The 17080-nt window shown below is 37.1% G+C and overlaps 1 protein-coding gene across 13 annotated transcripts in view; it reads right to left on the bottom strand.

Moving 5' to 3' along the window:
* LOC148069397 (neurexin-1a-like) overlaps positions 1 to 7780 on the bottom strand; it is a 250064-nt gene extending 242284 nt beyond the window's left edge. For 8 of the 13 annotated variants that reach the window (XM_087802393.1, XM_087802401.1, XM_087802398.1 and 5 more), the window contains exon 1: positions 6167 to 7780. In XM_087802393.1, coding sequence (XP_087658519.1) covers positions 6167 to 6878 — 712 coding nt within the window. In that variant the 5' untranslated portion in view covers positions 6879 to 7780. The remainder of the gene's footprint in view (positions 1 to 6166) is intronic. The other 5 variants (XM_087802404.1, XM_087802402.1, XM_087802399.1 and 2 more) reach the window with 2 other exon arrangements.
* Positions 7781 to 17080: the final 9300 nt, after the last annotated feature.

Below are 17080 nucleotides of genomic sequence, written 5' to 3' on the forward strand. Positions count from 1 at the left end.
TAACACTCAACTCAAAACTACAATACATTAGTTGCAGCGAATGTCTAAATAAAACATCAACTGAGGTTTATGTCGCTTTCATGCAACGAGATAAAATCTCTTTTCATCAGAATAAAAAAAAAAAAAGATCCTTAAAAATGTCATTTCTCTGATGAAAAAAAAAACAAGAGGACAAATTCCAGCCACAGAGCTGTGCATTTCAATAATTGTTTGAAGCGATCAAAGGGATTTGTGTGTGTGTGTGTGTGTGTGTGTGTGTGTGTGTGTGTGTGTGTGTGTGTGTGTGTGTGTGTGTGTGATCATGGGATGTGTAAGCTTGTGACAGGACAGGGGAGAGTTGACAGGTCTGCAAGCGAAAGCCTGTAATCCTTTCATCTAATCAAAGTAAGACAACAGCTTTTAAAATATTTGGTGACAAGGTCTTCAAGGTTGAACTGTGGTGTTAGAACATGTTCACTTTACTGATAAGATCCGATTCATTTCATTCCCTATATCCATTAATATGATCAAGTTTTCGCTCTACAATTGCCCTCGTTTTCCAAAAAAAGGAACTGATTTTGACTATTTGAGTGAAATAATGAGTGATTAAGTCATCTTAGAACTAGTCTTATCATGCTTTACAATTTCTTAAAGCGTTTCTTTTCAAGCCCAAAACTATACTATACTAAATTCAATGTTCAGAATTCAACCGGCCACTCGTAATTAAACAAAAATAAATCCAGTTAATATCTTCAAGTACATGACCGAGAACACTTCAGGTCGCCAGAATGTCTCCTGAAGAAATATCCCACTGTTGCAATGAAAAGAGCAGTAAAAAGCAAACAGTCTTAAACAAATAGTCTGGTGTCAAGGAAGACGGTTAAAAAAAAGAAAAGAGAAAATGAGTTTGAAATAGGAAAAATAATCAGAAAAGGATAAGGGACAGAAATAGATTTTTTTTTTCTTCTTACCTTCTTCATGCCTTAAGAGATTTCAAGGCAATGCATTTGTCCTGTTTTATTCATTCAGGTGTATCCTATTAAATATTGTATGTCATGTTTTTTGATGTCCACAAATATAACTTAGTTTTGAGGCGTGGATTTACAGTGTTTGCTAAATAGCATAGGTGCCTTAGAGTTTAGCACAGATGGCTGAACCACAGATTGAAGGTGATTCATCAAGTTATCCATATCCACACAGAATTACAATTTTAAATCAGGGAAGAAAATGAAAAATGCCCTGTGTCTTAAATAGATGTTGGACATCTATTGTACTCATCAGTATGTGTCTGTTTATGCAAAACTCTCTTTTCATTGAAATATTTACATTAGAAAATGTGCTTAAGCCCCACCCACTGAAAACACTTTGTTTTTCTGGAGATACAATCTTGTTTACCATAACCACGCCCACTTCTGTGGTTCGTCAGCACAGTCAATAATAAATACACTTACACTTTATTAGTAGTCAGTATATTTTGGGGGCCAAATTGGGTGTGTTTGTTAAAAGGCATTATGTTATCATTATATATATTATTATTATGTTTGTGTATGAGAAGAACTAAATGGATCAGAAAAATGACCCTATAACCGAAACGAAGGCACAGAAATCTCTTAAAACACTTTTCAATCTGGTGACATTATAGCACAGGGTATCCATGACTATCGCTAATAAAGAAACACGTTTAGTGTCTTTCCTCAAATCAATAAAGTTTAGCTTTTTTACTTGCAAACTAAAATGTTACATTAGTAAGACCACTTTGGAACCGACTCATAGACAATCAGACAATAAGTGTTGCTTGTTTAATAGTTAGAGCCTCTTTATTATTGAATATTAAACAAAACTTCAATGCAAGCATATTTGACGCAGTAACATATTAAAAATGTAAACTATAATAAATTAAAATGTAAAAAAATAAAATAATAATAATGGTTTGGCGTTTGGTAAAGACAAATCTTAATTTTAATTTAATTTGATATATAAATGGAGTCTGGCAAAAAAGGTCAATATGATAATACAACATCCATCTTTGGCAGGATGGTACTGTTTCAAGTTTGTTCCCAGAGAAAAATGTGGAAGAGCCTCTTAAGTGAACATTCAGGGCACTTCACTTATGATCACCATGATCTGCTGCTGCAGTGATACCTTCATCCCTGCAGAGTTGTATCCTTGATATTGTACTAATATGAGTTGAAAATAATCACATTTCTTTCCTCACTTAAAGCCCAAACATTTGCAACGAGACGAGCGTTGAGATGGTTTCATCTCTAAATATGAAGCAATGAACAGGAATTAGCAAACCGGCTACATTAGCAGTTCATCTAGTTTAAACTCATGAAGTGATTAACTCTGTCGAGAAGGTTGTTTCTGCCACCGGTTGTTTTTCTGTTTGAGGAAAAACTAAAAAAGTTGTAAATGGATTTTACTGGAATTTTCGGAATTAGAAATGGGCTCAATTAGAAGTGATCAAATTTTGGTAAAGCTCTGAAGATCCAGCTCGTCTTAGGAAGGTTTTGTTGTCGCTTTTTTTTTTTATTAAGGATATATACTGTGCTTTATGAAGTCACCCCCTGGGTATTTATTTAGAATAACTAGAGTACTCCTCTAGTTATTCTTTGCATTCATATGATTAGTTTTGGAAAAAGTCTCAATTTTTTGTTTTGTGCTACCTTGAGTCGCTCATTTAAACCATAAGTGCTGCTGAAGGCCATTTATTGTTATTGTTTTCCAGCTTTAAAATGAGACTTGACAATAAAAAAGTCATATTCACGTGTTCAATATCTGTATCCACTACAAACTAGCACATTTGTTGCAAAGCTAGATTCAATATAGTCAATAAAAAGTTAATCAAAAGGTTCAAATCTGTAGCAGTTTTTAAAAGAAGAAATACAGTTCTGAAAATCTGGTTAGCCAACAACATAGATGCTGGGGGAAGCTGATGTGAAAGTAAAAGAGCAAACACAACAAGCATTTCTCCCACAACAATCCATTGGAGCAAAATAAGGAGGCAATATTATCGGTTTACTGCTGTCATCAATGTGATTTACTCACGATGTTGAGACGGTGATAAGAAAAGCTGTGCTGTTCATTGTCGGCACCGAGAATAAATGTGTCTGGCTTACGATGATCTGCTCGTTAATAATAATCAATTAATTTGAGGGATTGCGAAAATATGACTCGCATGCATTATTGGTTTCTTTCAGGGTGTTTTTTTTAAAGATGTATTTCAAAGGATGATTAGAATAAATATAATAAATGTTCATTCACATATTTAAAAAAAAAAATTAAAATTTATACATTTTAAAACATCTTAGAAACATAGGCATATGTTAAAATATAAATAAAGACCCACACAGATGTATCTTTAAAAATAAGTTTGAAATTACATACATTTTAAAATACATCTCAAAACTATTTTTAAAAAGTATAGCGGTGGTAAAATATAGCTTAAGGATATGTTTAAAAACACAGATGTTAAAATATATCTTAAGAATATGTTTAAAACATACGCAGATGTTAAAATATATCTTAAGAATATGTTAAAAAACACACCGATGTTAAAATATATCTTTAAAATAAGTTTAAAAACACACAGATGTTAAAATATATCTAAAGAATATGTTTAAAAAACACACAGATGATAAAATATATCTTTAAAATATGTTTAAAAACACACATATGTTAAAATATATCTTTTAAATAAGTGTAAAAACGCACAGATGTTAAAATATATCTTAAGGATATGTTTAAAATCATATTCAGATGTTAAAATATTTCTAAGAAAAGGGTATAAAAACATATGCAGATGTTTAAATATATCTTAAAAGGGGTTTAAATGCATACATATACATTAAGACATATCTTAAGGATATGTGTGAAAAGAAACACAGATTTTAAGCATTTATCTTTAAAATATATATTTTTTAAATCATACAAAGACGTTAAAATCCATACCCTGATGTTGAAGAAATATCCTAAAAAATGTGTTTAAAACAGGCAAAGACTCATAAAAACATGTTTCAAAACACATGCAGATGCTAAAATATAGCTTAAGATAATGTCAAAAACAAACACAGATGTTGAAAAAATTATATAAAATGTTTATAAACATGCATAGATGTGAAAATATACCTGAGGGACATCTTAAATATATATTCAAACATACTCAGAGGTTAAGATACATCTTAAGAATGTTAAAAACATCCAAGTTCTCTTATGAGTGGCCCACACTTTGAAAACCTCAGTGAAGGTTATTTTCAGAAGTGAGAAATGTGATCAAACTGTGAAATATTACAGTTAATTACTGTGTGAGATGTGTATACTTTGTGCTGGTTAATAAACCGGCTTCTCAAAACTGCCTTTATAAATTAAAAGCAACAGTTGTGGTGACATGTTGCATCACACAAGAACTGAAGCATCAACATAATGGTGAGCACAGGGGGCTGGGTGGGGGGCAAGATGAAGATGCATCTCGGGCCGTATACATGCAGTTGTAATTAGAGGCATTCAAGCTCTAATTCATTCCTTGATGAAGAATGACAATCTACCGACCACAGCTTCCTATGCAACCATAGCCAGTTATCCGATGCAAGTATAATGAGCTTAGTGTTAATAAAAGATTCATGCGCATGAATACAGATACCCGGTTATCAAATCTAAAATACACAAGGCAAGAAATCACATGCATGTTAAATCATCTCCATTGCTATTTAAATAAATGAATATGTGGGGGAAAAAAAAAAAAAGAACATTTGCACACCTCCCCCATCGACATGGGGCCTGACCAACATACCCGCTCCCTCTCCCCACAGCAGCTCGCTGCCAACCTGTCTGAATCACTGCTTCTTATCCGGACGCATCTATGGAGACAATATTCCAGCACGAGATCCTATTTCCATATTAAGCTCATTGCTCAAGAATCTTGATGTTACAATATGAATCCAGAAAGTTATTTTTGGTGCTTCTCAAAAAAGAAAAATAGAGGAGGACCTGATTATCGTTTGCAATGTTGATTCAGCTTCTGTATCCAAGCTCGGGTTGTGGCTCAACCGACGATTGTGAACGTCTCGGCTCAGCGAATTTGCACCCTCAAGTTGCAAATCCATTTTAACTCAAAACTGTTGTCATTGTTCCATTTCCAATTGTTACTATGGTGATATATCTCGATTTTAAATGAATTGTGTCGAGTAGATGTTCCAGGACATTGTCCTTTTTTTGCTGCTTCCTAAAGTTGATATTTACTTCTTAATAAAACTCAGATTTTGAGAAAGTGGTTGAAATGACTTGATGGTGATGAAAAATAAGTATTCATGGTTTCATATGGACATGAAAACGTTTAGTATTGAATGAAATATTTCGGTGTAAAAAAGATGGACACATATGGTCTTGCAACGTTACTACTCTTTTATTATTTCTTAAAAATGGCTTCTGGAATGGAAATAGTTAAATTTTTCATATAAAAACGGTGGTTGAGGTAAAAAATATTCTGCAAAAGTGATGTATTTTCAGTTATTTTAGGATTTTTAACATTAGTAAAATATAGATATTTTTATTAAGTTTACATCGTTTTTTTGTCCTGAAACCTTTGTTTAAGATCATTTGGATTGTTCCCCTTTGACCTACCCTTTAAAATATGATACCCTTCCCACCTCCAAGATAATAGTGACACATTTATCAAAGAAACAACTGACCAATCACAAGAAGGGGGCGTGGTCAGAGCATGAGTATGAGTGTTCACTAATGCTACTGCATAAAAGTCAAAATTCTGAACTTTTTATTCTTATTATGATAAACTTAATTGGTTTCTTATAATACACAGTTGTTGTTTTATGCATTAAATATTTGCAATAATGTGATTATTTTCGTGTCTACTTTGTCTGTTTTGACAGGGAGATTAACTCACAGGTGTTATTTACACAATGACAAGTGTTTATGCTTTTGACACGATCCACTGGAGAGAATTTTTCATAGGTCAACCAATCCCATGGGGCCTTCAGGATATGAGTGGAGCACCTATGGGGACGAAAAAAAAAACCCTCCATGTTTTCTTAATGAGCCCTTGAAGGAGCTTCACTCATTAGAAAAACTACTATTGGAAGTAAGACATGACGAACGGGTCGCATCTAAGAAGCCTGACGACAGGTAGGATGGAGTAAAAGAGCAAGCAACAACAATCATGGATGACTCCTACCTTCACTGCAGTCGCTCCCTAGGAAGCCCGTCTGGGTGCAGTCACATGTCGGCTGGTTGTTAATTAAACTGCAGACGCCTCCGTTCAAGCACATGTTGGCTGCACCGCACAGGTCCGCCCGGACCCCGTCGCCGTCGATCAACACCGACTCCGTTTTGTTGACCTCGACGTCCGTTATCCACCCAACGAAAGGCGGTTGATCCTTAACCGCCTCCGAGGTCAGTCTCAGCGCCACGGATCTTAATTCCGGGGGTATTCCACCGACAAGCAAATGGCTGAAGACAGTCATATCCCTCCGTTTGGACTTGACCTCCACCCATCTGCTCTCATTGTCCACGACCAGGGTCGTGTTCTTAAAGTTCCTCCGGATGGTGACGGCGTGCCACCGGCTGTCGTTGACGGCCGCCTCGGAGACCACGGTCGCCGGCTCGGCGCAGAAGATGGAGAAACGCAAGCTGAGCTTCCCGTTGAGCAGGAGGAGCTCGAGGAAGTCGCAAAATCCCTCGTCGTCGAAGTAAACCAACAGGCCGTCGGAGCTCTTGGTCTTCATGTTGAAGCTCATCTCGCTCTCGCAGCATGCGTTCCACACTGGGAAGCGAGCCCACTGACCCTCGGCACCTGTAAACTCCAAACAAGAGCTGATTTCTATGCAGCAGCAAAGGGTGAGACAGACCCAAAGGACATGGGTGCTGTGCTGCTTTGGCAAGATCATAGTTGCAGGCCGAAATAGAAAAAAAAGACAATAGATAAAATTTCCAAAGTTCAATTCAATAGATGTGATTTAACATTTTACAAATATGTTTGCATAGAAAAAAGGCTCAAATTCAGAAGCATTACTTGTCGCCGCCCAGGCCAGCGGGGGGCCAAAAACCTCTTCCTCTTAAAACCCTATAACGGTCCTCCCTGCCATGGCAGCTTACAGGAAAGCAGCACACTCAAACATCTCATCTGGGCTTTTTCTGGTATTGAAGGAAAGTGTCCACTTTGGATGCCGGTCCCCACTAGTGCGAAAGTGAATCTGTGATCTTCATCTTCATGCCAACAAAACATGGATGGTAACTGAAAGCCTCGCTCGGGGCACTTCATCCTCCATCTTCGTGGATAAATGGTGACAGATGAGGGATCTTCTCTGCTTAAAAAAATCTGTGGGGAAACAAGGGAGAAAAATGTTTTAAAAAAATCAACACAAGCTCTGCATAATTTTCGCATCAGCAAGTGAACGATTAAAAATTAAAAAGGAAAAAGCGAAATCTGTCCTGAAAGTAAACCCCTCGACTAGATGACGTGGGAAAAACAGTTGAAACACAAATGGAAATAAACCATTTTCGAGCCAAGATCTGTTTCTTCCACTTTTGCACTCGCGCCAACTTCTGCAACATATACCCCCCTCATCCCCCTCTTTTTCCACCACAAACACCCCCTCGATAAAAAAAAAACACATCCAAAAGTGCGTCATTTCATTCACAATGCTAGTGTTGTGCGGAGAGAGAGGAGCGTCCGGAGCTGCTGCGTGCGTCCAAAAAAAAAGGAAGAAAAAAAATCGCATTGTCCTCTCGGCATTTTTCACACTCGAGCATCCAAAAAAACCAAAAACGGATCTAAAAATACCTGATAAGAGACAAAAATCGTTGCGGTATCACACGCAGCTGGAGGTTTTAACGGGAGCCAAACGGGACCTCGGATCCTCACAGGGGTTGCAATAATAACTACTTTTTTTTTTAAATAAATTAAAAAGTCCGCTGTCGTGAAGAAGTAATACTGTAGTTTTTTTTAAGTCGTATTACCTTCAATAGCAGGGTACTTCTACGGGACCCCCAAGTTGTTGGCGCGAGACAAATAAACCACCGCGACACAATCCATTCTCTCCGTTTTTTCTATAAAAATCCGGGGGATACCTTTCACTTCAGAATCTGTTTCCGAGTGAATCGCATCGTCAAATCGGCTTGAGAATGAGAGACGGAGAGAGGGAGAGAGAGAGATAGCGGGAGAGGAGGATGGAGGGCTGGACTTTCATCAACTCTTAAAGAATGAAGAAAAAAAAATCACCTTCAATTCCAGATTAGCAGAGGTTTCTTTTCCTTTTTTTTAAAATAAAAAAAGGGCATATATATTGAAGTCGTTCGGGTGAAGTATCCAGCGGTGTTTGTGCAGGAGAAGGTGTATAGTCTGGTTCTCCCTGTTGAGCTGATCCAGCGACTGTCGGGAGCCACAGACGCGATCACGTGACTCCGCCGTGTCTGCCGGGGAGGGGCCCGAATGCAGCACCTTGGACAGCGCCGCCGCCTCCCACCGACATCCATGCTCATGGAGCTGCGACCATACGAAGCTTTTCAGAGTAGAATCTTAGATTGTCATCACATCTCAAGTGTGTTATGTCTTAAAACAAACCAAAAAAGGGTATCGAAACTGTGCAATAGAAACAATAAAAATAATAATAATAGCAACATTTATATGCAAAGGTCCGGTTTAAAATCTGTTTTATTTGATTTTTTCTGGTCTTTTGTGTGGACAAAGATTGAAATTCAAGTAGGATTTTAAATAAATATCATATAAGTGCAACTAACGTGTTGGTTTTAGTGTCTCTTGAACCGATATTGGACCTCTATTGAACTCATCAGTTTGTGTCTGTTTGTACAAAACTCTCTTTTCATTGAAATATTTATATTAGAAAATATGCTTAGGCCCCGCCCAGTGAACACGATTTTTCTGGAGATTAAATCTTGTTTACCATAACCACACCCACTCTGCTGTGATCAGTGAAGCATCAAGGTTTGTCACTGCACACCATCCATCACATAAGTCTCCACCCCCATGGGTCTTGTTGTATAAACAAAGTGGGGGTGATTACAGCTGGCTAGAGGAGTGAAGCCATTATTATGTCATAATGGACTTCGTACTCGTAACCTCTCGTTTGCTGAAATTTCAGACGGGGGAGAACTTTATAGGGTATTTACTTCAAAACATGATGAGGGACTTAAGTAAGTAATTCATTTTTATTTGTATAGCGCTTTTCCAGACCAGGGTCACAAAGCGCTTAAACAATCAAAACAATATTCAATAAAGTATATACTTTAAAGGGCAGGATAAAACTGATAACACAACAGGAGTTCCAGAAAATCAAGGAAAAGCCTGAACAAATAAAAACGTCTTAAGATGTTTCTTGAAGGAGTCAGTAGTTCCATCAAGCGCAAAGAGAGAGGAAGATTGTTCTAAAGCTTAGGAGCAACAGCCTGAAAAGATTTCTCTCCTCTGGTCCTGAACCGTGTGCGTGGAACCATCAGTAGATTCTGATCCACAGACCTCAGAGCCCGAGCTGGGGTGTAAGGCTGGATCAGATCAGTGATGTAAGGAGGAGCCTTACAGGAGTTCTTCTACTTGAGCGGGTTAGAATTCTCGCTGCAGAGTTCTGAATCAACTGCAGGCGAGACAGCTCCTTCTTGTTAAGACATGAAAACAAACTGTTGCAAAAGTTCAGGCGAGAAGAAACAAACGCATGGATTACAAGCTCCAGATCATGTTGTGACAACAATTTCCTAAGTTTAGAGATTTTTCTCAGTTGAAGGAAATAGTTTCTCGTCAGTTTTCTGCAGTGTTGAACAAGAGACATGTCTTTATCAAATACAACACCCAGGTTTCTCAGGCTCAGTTTGACAGACTGACCTAAGTCACCCAAGTACTGACTCAACCCTGGAACCTTATCATCAGGAGCAATAACCAGAGTTTCAGTTTTGTCCATATTTAGCTGCAAAGTGTTTTCACTCAGCCATTGTTTGATTTCTAGCAAACAATTGACTAAGCTGTTCAGCATCTGGGGCTCAGTTGGACTTACTGCATCTTGGAGGGAAAGACATCAACATTTGAAACGTGAATGAGTCAGGAAAGTTGTGTTTCAACATTAGCTTCCCTTTAAATATTGTTAATTACCTGACACACTATGTTGTGGATATATTAAGGCATAACAGGGAAAAGAGAACCTAACATTTGCTACTTAAATATTGTTGAATACGTAACCCTTCCCCCGCATGGTTATTGGATATGACAGATGTATACACAACCTTCCCGACATTCACCATGCATCTTTTATCACTTCTCCTCCAAATTCACTATTAATAGCCCTTGGAGATCAACTCAACTAGCTGTCGTGTCAAGGTGATCCGGCCTTAATCCAGGAGAAGGCCAGCAAGAGAAAAAACAAGTATCCATTTCTTAACATTCAAATCCTTCCATTTATGTGGCTGAAAATGCAATATGGTAAATAAAGTAAATCGTTTGTCCAAGATTAACAGTTGTTTAAGCCAAGTGATATTTTAATGTACAAGATACATTTAGTGTAATGTACAAGATACATTTAGTTATTTGCATTATATTCCTTTCAAACGGAAGGATGACATTTTGTCTTGAATAATTATACATGATATTCCTTAAACATAATTTATAAAATGTTAAAAAAAAAAAAAAAAGAAAGTATATATCCTCTACATGTCATAATGAGCAACTATATGCGACAATTTTACAAAAAAAACTGTCGATATGAGAACTCACTTCCCAGCCCTGGACTATTACTTACATTAGTTGTATCAATAATGTTTGACTAGAAATAACTATCAATAATATTACAACAGGATCACATCCTGTTTCCTTTTGCCAAACATCAAATTAACCAAGTCGTTTTACTGATGCACTTTTCCATGCAGTACTTCCTCCACTCCTGTAGGGGTTGAGGAAAGCCTTTGTGTCACCATCAGCCAGTAGAAAAGGATACAGGTGGCTTTCATTAGCTTTAAAATAGACACTTAGATCCTAATTTTAAGAATAAGAAAATGAAAAAAAAAAACATTTAAAATGTGGGTGCAGTCAACATAGTAATGGTAATTTTACACCAATATGATGTTTATATATTGTAATAAATAAGAAAAGTGTAAAATACAGTACATAGATATCTTTCTTTGACAAACGTAACGTTGTCTGTTAAGAGTTATATCACAGAAAGTGGCGACCAGTATTAGTAAAACAACATCCATTTACAAGCCACAACAAAACAGTCAGAAGTTCAGTTCAGAACTTAAGTCTCTAGACGTCTGCATCCTGGGCATCACTGTAGCAACTACCACTCGCACAGAAGGTCGGATGACGACATACTTGAGCAATCTAAGGAACATGGGAACTGCAAACAAATATTACAAGACCTTGGAATTATTGAACTGTTTCTTGGACGTCCTAGAGCACCAGTGGACCATGGTGAACAACATCCGCCCCAAGCTAATTTCCCTTTCCCTAGACTAATTTAAGATAGCGTATATTTACTCGTAAAAGACCTGCATCTCCTGGTCAAGGACACCACTCGTCTCTTGGGGGAAGATTTTACAGGAGATGAGGCCCTCTCTTCGCCTCTGTAAAAGTACTATTAGTGAAGAGCGCGCACTATGATGGATGACTATACCTTGACATTTGAACAGTAAAGTACTTACGAAATGTACAAGACCTCACAGACATTAACTTAAGCAGGTCAGCGCTGGTTGTTTATTTACCTTAAACACATACAAACAAAAAAATCTGCATACAAACTCGAGTTGATTATAACCATTCCTTGCCTGTTAAATCTTTGAATTTCAAATTGTTTCTTAGAGACATGACGTGTACCTATGGAGAGGGATTTTAGGTGGGCGTACACCAAAAAAAAGTATTTTTTTCTTCTACTTTCTGCCAAGAGAGCATGATTTCATGCCAATTTCCAAAAAGGAGATGAGACGAGGAGCTTGGAGTAAAGTGAGCGCCAAGAAATTCATGGAATGAAGACAAGTTGAAAGGAAACCACTGCGCCAGATCGTTGAATGTTGATGAAGACATGATTTTTTGGGTTAGTCAGCCTGGCGTTGGTTTGCCAGAGAGACATTCTAAAGAAAGCACGGGAACCTCGTCTGAATAGTCTTTCAGTGAACACAAAAAAAACACAATCAAATCCCAATGAGTCACACTGGAAATGTAACCAATTTATTTTCCGTGGAAAGCTGGATTGTTCTCCCCTGATAGAGCAAGGTCATCCGTGAGAGGCTCAAAGTAGAGCCACTGCACCTTTTAGGGTCGAACCAGCTTTTCTTAATGCCTACTGGACAACTCCCTTGGTACGGTCCACCATGATTAGGAAGGCGAAATCCACAGTGCTGACCCTGAAGTGATTGATGATGTCACCTCTTGGTTGATATGGGAATATTTTGTTACTTCATCATTACAGAGAAAAAAATCACCTTACTATTGGAATATTGATGCTTCTCTTATCAAATATTGTTAAAAAAAAATATATATATATACACATTTTAAAATGTATTTAATTAAATCATTTGGAACAAAATGGAACAAAACTCTGCCAGACCACTTTTTAATGCCAAGTTATTTCCCCTAATTTCATTGCCACACAAATATGCCAAATAATAATTCATTTTATTTGATGTCGCCTTCCAAGACACCCAAGGACGCCTTATTGTATTTTTATACTTTGTCTAGTATTTAGAAAACAGGATTGTTGATAGCAATGACCTGGCTGGCTAACAGAATCAACTCTATTTAAAAGTTCTCTTGAAATACATGCATTACTCGTTGAGTTGTTTGCTAACAGACAAACACGACTAAAGTATTCAGATCATCTAAGATGCACATTAAACACATCTGCGTGAAAAGACTCTTAAAAATACATATTTTCATATAAGAAGCTTCCTTTAATTAAACTTAATGTCTGAACTACATGAACAAAAACAGCTTCAATATATTATATAATAACTTCAAGCTTTTTATTTGGACCTCAACATAAATATTTCATCAGGATTAGCATTTTGCTTTCCCTTGCATTTTGTCAGCCAGTTTCTTTATCTCCTATATTGTGGACATCCTTCTACTCGTATTATGGGCTGTGGCACAAATTGATGTGTAATAGGCAACATTAAAGGTAATTCAATGGCCTCTTCAGAGCAGAACATTCTGGAGGCGGTTCAAAGGCATCTCTGCCCGGAAATTGATGTTGACTTAAATAGCCCTCGATGCCGCTCAACACTGAGCTTGACAACTTCCAAAGACATAATTTTGACCCGTTTTAATACTGGCTGACAAGTGAAGATCCTTAAAGGAAAGAAACTTTACCCTCAGATTTAAAAATAAAGGAATGGCTAAGAAATAACTCAAGACAGGAAAGTAAAACAAATAATGTTTGAATAATAAATAATGTCATTTGTTACATTTAAGAAAGAATTTTGAGCTGCCGAATGAGAATTGTATGATATTCAGTGTTAGCTGTAGCGCTAAGGGGTGAAGGAACAAGAAAAAAATGTCTTACCTTGAATTTTATTCCGTTTTTTTTAGCTCCCACTGTCAGTTCCTCCAGAGTGAGACGCACGCTTGGTAGATGCCCACCAGAGGCTGAATCCAAGTAGAACCTTGAACATGATACTTGAATAATTCATCATAAATGCACCACAGCGTCACACGGAGTGCTTTTAGTTTACGCAAGAGCCTGCTAATAAAGTCTGATTGGTGGATCAATGGGTCTCACCGGGAATGGTATGAAGCGTTCCACTTCTGATATGGACCCAATATTGTCCAGCGTAGAATTTTACTAAAACATTGTGATAAGAATTATTAGTTTAATCCTGTAGTTATGTCGGGTTGGAAATCCGAGTTAAAGCCAGTGTTGCCACAGTTATTATGTAAAAGTAATATGGTTACTTACCGAAAAAGTAATCTAGGTACTTAATAATATATTAATTGATTTTAAAAGTACGAAGTTACATTTCAAGTTACTTGGAAAAAAATCTTTAATCATCTCTCGCTATACAAGTGCAACATCAACAATGAATAATAGCAGCGCACACGTTGCTCACCTAAATAAACATTTAAAATATAAAACAACTTAGAATAAAAGAACAAAAAATCTTTCTAAAAGCTTAAATACTTTTTGTAAAAATGAAATAAGACAGCGTTTGTTGACTTCACTCAAAATACATATGAATATGTTTGGAAAAAAATAGTCTTATTAAACTATTTCAATTAAACTGGCAAAACTTTCATTTATTAAGAATGTTTATAAAATATTGCATGAAACATGATAGAGTAAAATTGTAAAGTAACACCATAGGTTCTTTATAAGTGAAATAACTGTGGTTAAGGGTTAACACTTGAACACTGTATCTGTACTTATCAGGAAGAGAGAAGGAATGTTTTGATTCAAACTAGCTTGTAGTCAATAAAGCTTGTAGTTGTGACTGGAATTATGTAAGATTTTTGTTCCAAAACATTATCGTTTCTGACAAAGATAATATCTGCCAATATGAAGCCAACTTTACTGAGATGAAAACATCCTGTCACCATCACAGTGCCAACAACCAACCATCACATTGTTATCTTTGGACATGAACTCAGAGTGGGGACGGTATTTTACCTTTCAAAGACAGATCACTCAGTTCCCTTCACGGTTGACATTCGTCACTCGCTGGGCTGCTTGGCAGGTGAATAGTCCTCATAGTGACTTCCTACGTCCATGCCGTCACTCCCTGGGATGCGAGACAACAACAATTATAGCTTTTTATTAGGTAAAAATAACTGCAAATCAGAGATGGTTCAAACTCACAAGTTTTACTTACAGCAAGAAGAGTAACAAAGGTACACCAGTGGTTTAGGCTTGCTTCTCTCTTAAGCAATAACTCTTCTAATTGCTTCTTTTTGCCCTGTCGTAAGCTGTAATTAGAAAAAACAACAACATTTAAAACCACAACTTAATTATTTACTGCTTGGTCTAAGGCCAAGTGACTGGGTGGTGGGTGCTCTTTCTGATGACTTTTCTTGGTACACCTGGCATATGGTCATCTGAAGACATACCCCTTAAATAAGTTTCCCCATATGCAACACAATATATATTGGTAGCTTTCCATTAGGTCAAATATTGTAGTTGATTGCGTGGCGACACTTAAGGAGACCCAGACCCAGGAAGAAACCGCAAGTGGATTGAGTCTCCTGACCAATTTGATTTGATTTGAGTGTGAATCCCTTCTCCAGCCGTGTCCCTACCTTCTGTATTCTTTATATATATATATATATATATATATATATATTTCGTTTAATTATTTGCCCAGTTGGATATTCCTTTCTACGGATTTGCTACCAATACTAATACTTTAGTTTTAAAGACTGTTTACGCTTTTGCGTCCTCTAATTTACCCCACACTGACATGCAGATTCATATCCAGCTTATCATTTCAATAATGTTGTTTCCAGAAAAAAAGGAATTTTGATTAAATATATTAACTGTTTGTAGAACTTCAGGGCAAAAAGTTCTCCATATTAAGGGGGAAAAATGACTGGAAAGTATAATTGTCTATGCAAAATGAGTTATCTTTGTATCCTTTTCTTTGCGTTATTTTCTATGATACATGTTCTTTATACTTGCACTTTGTCATCCCTTGCACTTTTTTCTTTTGTTTGCACTTTGTTCTTGTTCTTGCTTTTATTAAACTTGCTGCACTTTCTATTGTTTGCTGTGAACTGGAAACCCAATTTCCTAAAGAAGATCTCCAGAGGATTAATAAAGTCAGTCTATCTATCTATCCATCCATCTATCCATCCATCCATCCATCCACCCATCTATCTATCCGTCTATCCATCCATCTATCCACCCATCCATCTATCCATCTATGACTTTGGACATACATGTTACTCTTTACACTTCAGTCCATGTTTTATCACATTCAATTGACACATTTCACATTTTGACATTATCAAGCTTCACAATGGAGAAAACAAAGCGAGCAGTGGTTTCTCAAAATGAAGCAGGAACCATTTGAAACCTTCCTTTTCTCTTTCAAAAAGGATTGTTTTATTTTTTCACTTCCACTTTTTTGACTGATCTTAAATGATTCTTTAGGATCGTTTACACAGAAGCTTAGGTTTTTCCTAAAGCATATCAGACCATCATCGCCCTGTAACGATAGAATCTTTATCTTCTAGATTAACCCTGATTGAATTTATGAATCTGTGTCATTAAACTCATTAGATTACGAGAGGGGGGAAAAAAGGGACATTTAGAGTCAGAATTTAATTTCTAGGGAATTAATGAAAGTAGTTCAGCGCACGAGAGCGGGTCACATGTCCAGTTAAAAGGAGCCTGCAGATCGTATTGACTCACAGTTAATGACATTACCGAAGATGCATGAGAGAAAGCATTAGCATGCCAGAAATCAGATGAAATCCAAGATTTCCTCGCCTTATCGCACAGACCGGGACAGGACATTCAGATTTCCTTATCGAACCACGATCAAGCTTTATTGGAAAATTGGAATTGCCAATACTTTATTTTTTTCCACAAATTGCTCAGTCATTTCTGGACGCAGCAGGTTCTCTCCAGAGAATGATCAGATGGACTAAACTTTTCAAAGACTGATAAGAAGGTATTTTCACCTACTTGGAGGGAGAGGCAGGGGATATCATTCACCATTTGCAAAAATATTAGAGGCAATATGAACCCCTGTATGTCTCAGAGGTGGGTGGTTCTGACCTAGCTTTGCTATAAAACTTCCTCCATGATGGAATCAAACTTGCAACCTTGTTGTTCAGAGACCACAGCAGTAAAACCCACTGATGACCAATCAGTCTTGTGTTGTACATGGAGGTTGAGCAAAAGACCTCCCTTTGAACCTGTTTTACACTGCAGCCATTCTTTGCTACCTTTTTTTTTTTTTTTTTTTTAATCTTCTTGCCGGGCAACTTGTTCCAGCGGGTCCTCAAAATTGAAATCCTGACACATTGGTTCGTAAAAGCACTTGAGATCATCGCAGGCAGCTACTTTCTTCATAAAATATGAAACCATATCACTCTTGGGAGTCCGAGTTCGGTTTTATTTTGCCTATTTATGAGATTATCTGTTGCTTCGGGCCA

The sequence above is a fragment of the Callionymus lyra genome, chromosome 11 (assembly GCF_982586985.1).
Source record: "Callionymus lyra chromosome 11, fCalLyr1.hap1.1, whole genome shotgun sequence".
In the NCBI taxonomy this organism is placed as follows: domain Eukaryota; kingdom Metazoa; phylum Chordata; class Actinopteri; order Syngnathiformes; family Callionymidae; genus Callionymus; species Callionymus lyra.